Source organism: Sorex fumeus, unplaced genomic scaffold (assembly GCF_029834395.1).
Source record: "Sorex fumeus unplaced genomic scaffold, SorFum_2.1 ptg000032l, whole genome shotgun sequence".
In the NCBI taxonomy this organism is placed as follows: domain Eukaryota; kingdom Metazoa; phylum Chordata; class Mammalia; order Eulipotyphla; family Soricidae; genus Sorex; species Sorex fumeus.
The window spans coordinates 14,614,056-14,621,253 of record NW_026606089.1 but is presented as its reverse complement, the minus strand read 5'-3'; the positions used below and the strand labels follow the sequence as shown (position 1 = coordinate 14,621,253).

The following is a 7,198-nucleotide window of genomic DNA, read 5'->3' as shown; positions in this document are numbered from 1 at the left end:
ATCAACTCCTGACAGTGCTTGGGGGAACAAATGAGATGTCGGGATTGATCGAGCCCGGGTCGGCTGCGTGCAAGGCAAATGCCCTCCCCACTGTTCTATCTCCCCAGCCGTTCTGGAAACACCTTCACAGACACACTCAGGAATAAAGCTCTTGGGGCTGAAGAGACGGTACAGGGTTTAAAGTCTGGCCTTGTATGGGGTTCAATCCCTGGCAGCCCCTAGTGTCCACTAAGCCCCACCAGGAATTATCCCTTGACACAGACTCAGGAGTAAGTCCTGAGCACCATGTGTGCATCCCCGGAACAAAAACCAAAACAAAAGTACAAGCAACACTTGACAAGAAAAATGGAATAAATATTCGGCCTCTGCCTGGGCCTCCCTTAGCCCAGCTTGGTTGGGGCCTGATATGAAGCATCTTGCCAGGAGGTGGACCCTCACTCCTTCCTCGCCACCCTGAACTGCTCTCATTCCGGCCGTGTTCATTGATGCTGTTGATCCTCATGTTTTGTTTATCAGCGCGGCCGAGCTGCTCCGAGCACTGGAGGCCAGTGTCCATGGCAGAGGTGCAGCAGGATCAGCTGACCAGTAGGTCACGTGACCTCTTCTCTTCGAGCCTGCAGGGAGAGGCACAGTGTCAGAGAGAGGGACAGGGGCAGAAGCAGGGAGGGACAGAGACAAGGACAGACTCAGGGACAGGGACAGAGACTAAATGTCCTTGAGCCACTCCGGTACTGCTCAGAGCTTATTCCTGGCTCTGCCCACAGGGATCACTCCTCAGGAAACCTTGTGGGGTGTTGGGGATGGAACGTGGGTTGTCCACGTGCACAGTGAGGGCCTTACCTACCCTGGTTGTCTCTTATTATTGGGACATTGCTTCCATCTGATCAGAGGGGCCCACCCTCTTAACCTTCACCAGAGACCCTATGTCCAAACATAGCCACAAGCAGTGCTTATAGGGGTGGGCTGAGGAAGGAGCACCCCCCCCCGTCTGCCGGAGCAGCCCCCCCGTCTGCCCCCAAATCAACAACAACAATAACAACAGAAGCAGCATCTGTTGGAGTACAAGGAGCTTAGGTTTATCAGGTTTCACCCATCACAGTGTTCCTGAGTCACTCCCATTACTTTTTTTTTTTTTTGCTTTTTGGATCACACCCAGCCATGCACAGGAGTTACTCCTGGTTCATGCACTCAGGAATTACTCCTGGCGGTGCTTGGGGGACCATATGGGTTGCTGGGAATCGAACCTAGGTCGGCTGCATGCAAGGCAAATGCCCTACCCGCTGTGCTATTGCTCCAGCCACCCATTACTTTGTTTTTAATGGGTCTCAAAATTCTGTGACATATTTGGTCAAGTTGTTTCCATTAAAAAGTATTGAATTTTAAAAACTAATAACTTACTCTGCCACACACACACACACACACACACACAAAACAAATGGTCCACAAAACATTTTCCTTTCCTTCGGAAGGTTTCACGATGCATTGTTATCATTAACCAGTCTTTTACTATTACACTTAAATGGCCAATTGAGACAAACAGTTCTGAGACCATTCTTCCACCACTGATTAAGACTGGGGTGGCAGGTACTGGGGATAATATTCATTTAGCCTTCTGAGCCTTCTGGGCAGACTTGGTGACCTTGCCAGCTCCAGCTGCCTTCTTGTCCACTGCTCTGATGACACCCACAGCAACAGTCTGCCTCATATCACGAACAGCAAAACGACCCAGAGGAGGGTAGTCAGAGAAACTCTCAACACACATGGGCTTGCCAGGCACCATATCAACGATGGCAGCGTCACCAGATTTCAAGAACTTGGGGCCATCTTCCAGCTTTTTCCCAGAACGATGGTCAATCTTCTCTTTCAGCTCAGCAAACTTGCAAGCAATGTGGGCGGTGTGGCAATCCAGGACAGGTGCATAACCAGCACTGATCTGACCGGGATGGTTCAGGATAACCGCCTGAGCTGTGAAGCCTGCAGCTTCCATTGGAGGATCATTTTTGCTGTCACCAGCCACACTGCCGCGACGAATGTCTTTAACAGACACGTTCTTGACGTTGAAACCCACGTTGTCCCCAGGAAGAGCTTCGCTGAGAGCTTTATGGTGCCTTTCCACAGACTTCACTTCAGCTGTAACGTTGACTGGAGCGAATGTGACCACCAGGCCAGACTCGAGAACACCAGTCTCAACTCGGCCCACAGGGACAGTAATACTCCAACAAGCAGCAGCAGCAATTACAACAAGATAAAGGTATGATGATTTAATTCTACATTTGGGATTTGGGGGTCATGCTCGGCAGTGCTTGGGGGAACCCTGTGGTACCCGGGATGGAACCGGGGGTCTCCTACATGCGAGGGGCGGCCTCGACCAGCCCAGCTGCCTCTTGCTCTATTGCCAGGTCCAGCCCATCCGCCTCCACCAAGCCTATCACACCGTACCTGGGCGTGCAGCTCAGCTTCCACCCGTGCTTTCAGCGTCTCAGGCTCCTAGCGCGGACTCTCATGCACATTGCTGGTCTGGGCGAGGGGCAGGGCAGAAAGACAGCAGGAGATGCCTGCCCCGACGGCGACTTTTCCTCCCAGGGGCAAGGATGCAGAGACGGCACACCTGCTCTCATTTCATTGGCCAGAAGAAGTCATATGACAGGCTGGCAGCTCCAGGTCCTCCCTTCCTCTAGTGGGCGCCTTTCCTGAGCCCCTGGATCTGGGATGCTGAATGCTGGGAGGCTGCCGGGAGGAGGTGTTCTCGTGATGCCTTGGGCAGCTTCTAAAGTCCCCCTCGCAGCCCGCCTGAGTAGTGCGAAGCTAATTGGACGAGTCCATTGGAGTCTGCTGGGTGCATCTGAGGAGCCGTGAGGTGGGGCTCCTGGGTACCACTTTGCCTCAGGCCATCACCCATCTCCACATTCCAAATGCCTAATCAAGGGATGAAGGGAGGGGTCCTTGCTAAATGACTTGTCTGCCTACCTCTGCCATGCGGGGTTTTGGGTATATCCTCTTGCATGCGAGTACCAAGATGATCAAGATGATGCCCCGTAATTAGAATCATTTCCATGCGCGGCTCTGCCAGGCCACTGACGTAGCCCTCACTGTGTGTGTGTGTGTGTGTGTGTGTGTGTGTGTGTGTGCGCGCACGCATGCCACGTTAGAGCGAGTTGGCTCGTAAAAACCTCATCAAATAAAAAATTGTAAATGCAGTCAGATTCAGAGCGGTCCAGCAAAGGCTGGAAGAGAAGGCGGCCCCCTTGCCAGCGCTGCCTCGGAGGAGGGCAATCAGGCAGGGGGGAAGAGAGGGCAGGGAGAGCAAAGACCTTGGGCTCTCCGAGGCCTCATTAGGCTGCTCTCCCCCGGGGGTGCCGGCCCCCGACCGACCATGGGTCAACCTTGAGGCTCTTAATGACTTCTCCTTCCGCTCCTCTCAGATCCGACACTGTGCCCCCGCCTTCACTCTGCCTTCCAGCTGCCTCATCCCTGCCTGTGTGTCTCCTTAATATTTAATCCTCATCATGCACGCACATGTATGAATCTGTTTATCCACAAAGCTGTCGTATAAATGTTTAACCAGAAAAGCACGCGGCTACTCAGATCATACCCGGGAATATATATATATATATATATATATATATATATATATATATATATATATTTCCCCTTCCCAGGGAGCCACAGAGGGCAAGTTGAAGAGATTGATCCAGAAAAAAAAATATGCAGGTCAAGACTTGTGGGTGGGAACAGCCAAATTCTGCCTTGCCCTTCAATCGGCTGGAACTCGAAGTCGCTTTTGTTCAGGGTGCTGGTGGGATGATGAGTTTTCTTATTGACCCACGAGGTCCCTGGGCAGAGGTGATGGGCCAGTTGTCCTATCAGGGCTGACAATTGGCATGGAGCCCGCCAGGGGGCCAGGGGGCACGTACTGTGTGTGGGTGGCCTGGGCAGTGTGTGTTGTGTGAGTGATGAGCTACGGGAGAATAATGGCGCTGTAAAGGGAAGTGGTCGGGGCCAGCCATGGCCGCTGAGCTCATGAATATTCCGGGCACTGGTACCCACGGCCAGCGCCAGGCCCGGCTCCTGATTCATCAACATTACAAATCGCCACGGTGGTGGCAAGCCGGCCGTCAGCAACTTTACTCTGCCTCAAGCCCAAAGAATTTCAATGGAAGTATTTTCCCCTGACAAGAGGGCAGGGTGATATCCTTTCCTGCAATCACAGAGTATGTATGGATCTGGGCTTTAGAGGGAGGGGCACAAGAGCCTGGGGCCCCACTAAAGTGTTATGTGACCTCAGGTCATTCCCGACCTTCTCTATCCCCCGTCACAGTTGCAGAGGGGACCCCCGCCATGCAAATCTGCAGAAGAATGGTGCTTGGTCCCATTTCACAGATGAGGAGGAATGAGGCCCAGAGCAGGGAGACAGGATCCTTCCCGAGGGGGATGATGCTATGGGGCCTGGCGTCCAGGTGGAGCTGTAGGCATGCAGGTGATGAAGACTGATGCTGAGGGGGTTCTTGGGGGACACAGGAGGACCACGTCGGGGCCACTCCAGAAGCTGATTGGCTCACATCCGCTCAGCCTATTGTTGGACTTTTGGCATCACTCAACAAAGACCTTCTTGGGGGAGGTTTTGGGGTCACATCAGGAGAAGCTCAAGGGTTACTCCTGGCTCTGTGACCAGGGATCACTACTGGCAGTGATCATGGAACCATGTGTGGTGCCGGGCATTGAGCTGGATGGACCCAAACACCTTCACTCCTGTATTCTCTCGAGTTTGCCACCCACAAAGACTCACCATACCTACTTCCTGCCTCCGTGCCACGGTGAGGTCAAAGGAAGGAGCGTGACCTTCTTCCAGGGGAGGGACCCGAGGCTCCTGACAAGGCTCCACACCTGGAAGTGGCAAGGAAGTGGCGAAGGGTCATGGGCGAAGGTGTTTAGCCAAGTGAGGACTGTACAGCTGTGGGCCCATTTCACAGACCGGAAACCTGAGGTCAGACTTGGGAGTGTGAAGGGCTGGCCTCCCTGTGGAAATGGGGACTGGTCAACACATTAATGCCAGCCCTGGGATTTGTGCTAATTAAACTGCATCCAGGTGTGAGACAGGATGGTTCAGGCTCTGTCAATGTGTCAAAAAGGGGAGGGGCTGGGATGTGACCCAAGTGGTGGGGCACGTGCATGCGTGTGTGAGACTTGGGTTCTACCCCAGCATCTGTCCCAGCACCGCAGGGCGCTCAGGCACTGCCAGGAATCACCCTGGTGGGCTTGAACATCACTGATTCCTTCCCTCCTTCCTTCTTCCCTCCCTCCCTCCCTCCCTTCCTTCTTTCCTCTCCTCCCTTTCTTCCTCCTCTCCCTTCCTTCCTTTCCTCCATCCTTGCCTCCCTCTCTCCCTCCCTCCCTTTCTTTGCTCCTTTCTGTTGTCCTCATTTCCCTTCCTCTTCTTTCTTCCCTCTTTCCTTCATCTCATCTTCCTTTCTTCCTTTTTCCTTTTTTCCTTTCTTCCCTCCCTCCTTCCCTCCCTCCTTCCCTCCCTCCCTCCCTCCCTCCCTCCCTCCCTCCCTTCCTTCCTTCCTTCCTTCCTTCCTTCCTTCCTTCCTTCCTTCCCTCCTTCCCTCCTTCCTTCTCCCTCTTTTCTTTCTCTTGTTTTCTCCCCTCCCTCCCTCCCTCCCTCCCTCCCTCCCTCCCTCCCTCCCTCCCTCCCTTCCTTATTTCCTTCTTTCCCTCCTTCCTTCCCTGTCTACCTGCCCGCCTGTCTCTCCTCTCCTCACTTGCTTTCTGTCAAAATGCATCAGGACAGCAGAACCCCCTCTGGGTATTTGCAGCTGGAAGAGATTTAATAGGGACGTTTGTTTTTCGCCTCTTGTGTTTCAGTTGGGAGGTCAGTTGGGAGGGGGCAACCCTTGGGCCAGCAGGATGCAGAACTGTCAGCAGGCACTCCCACCCGTGGGCTCCAACCATCTATAAAACCAAAGTGGGCGATTTATCAAAGAGGGCCTCAAACGTGCTGGAAAACCGCTCAAGCTTTCTGTCTGGCTGGGGAAAGAGTCACTAGGCTTTCCGGCCGGTTGGCACAGGGAGCACGTGAAGGGGAAGAGCGATGGTGCTGACTTCAGCCTGGTCTCCGGACGCCCCACCCCCAGCTGTGCTTGCTGGCCCCAAGGGATGAGAGCTCTCTGGGCTACAAAAACAAAGCGCTTGGAAGAACCTCCAGCTCACTTCCTACTTTCCATCCGCCCATTTTGTTTCTTGGGTTTTATCTGAAAAAGTACCTTGCACTGGGGTCGGGGGGCTGTGGCTCAGTGGCAGATCCTGCCTGGCCTGGGTGAGGCCCTGGCTGGGCGCCTTGGCCCTACCCGTGTCCCGGCTGCATTTCCCGATATCACCAACACCAGCTTAACAACCACCCATTTTGCAGGCACCAACCTGGATCCTCTGTCCACACGGCATGGATTGAAGAGTATTAGCAGAGTCCCACGCTAATAGTGGATTTCAGTCAAAAGATCCTTGAAGAGAATATGGTAGCAAGTGTAACACAGTGTAATTGTCCAGGAAAGAACTCCGTTATTTATTTATTTATTTATTTATTTATGTATTTATTTATCAGGTCGAGCCTCAAGCATGAATGAAGTCCTTCGGAACCCAGATAATGTCGAACTTTGTGATCTTGGACTCTGGACTCAATGGGACCCGGAACAGAGATCTTCTGCCTGCTTTCGCCAGTCTCCGGTGACTCAGGGATCACACCCATAAGCCACACCCTGCCGGCACCAGATAATCTCTTCATTGACCACCCTCCAGAACTCACGGATGCTCCTCCCAGATGGGAATGTAAAAGGAGATCCCCAGAACCATGCTGCCAGACTCGCGCCAGGCTGTGGGGCGGGTGAAAGCCTTCCCCACCCAAGGGACCCAGCCCTGGCAGCCGACCTCCACTCCCCAGCCACCGCCACACGCCAAGAAGCTTTCCAGACTTACACATTATAAGACACTTCCTATCTATGTATGCCTCTCACAGAGTATTCCGCATGCACGGGCAGAGCCTGGCAAGCTCCCCATGGCGTATTTGATATGCCAAATACAGTAACGACAACAGGTCTCATTCCCCTGATCCTGAAAGAGCCTCCAATTTTGGGAGAAACTGAATAAGAAGAGGTTGCTAAAATCTCAGGGCTGGGAGGAATAAGAGATGTTACTGGTGCCCACT

The 7,198-nt window shown here is 53.3% G+C and overlaps 1 protein-coding gene across 1 annotated transcript; it reads right to left on the bottom strand.

The window, feature by feature from the left end:
• Positions 1-1,421: 1,421 nt before the first annotated feature.
• Positions 1,422-6,846, bottom strand: LOC130025764 (elongation factor 1-alpha 1-like). Its single transcript, XM_056116568.1, has 2 exons — positions 6,800-6,846; positions 1,422-2,213 (listed from the first exon to the last, which is right to left on the bottom strand). Exons 1-2 carry the CDS (start codon positions 6,844-6,846, stop codon positions 1,601-1,603), a joined length of 660 nt encoding a protein of 219 aa, XP_055972543.1. The 3' UTR covers positions 1,422-1,600.
• Between the last annotated feature and the right edge of the window lie 352 nt (positions 6,847-7,198).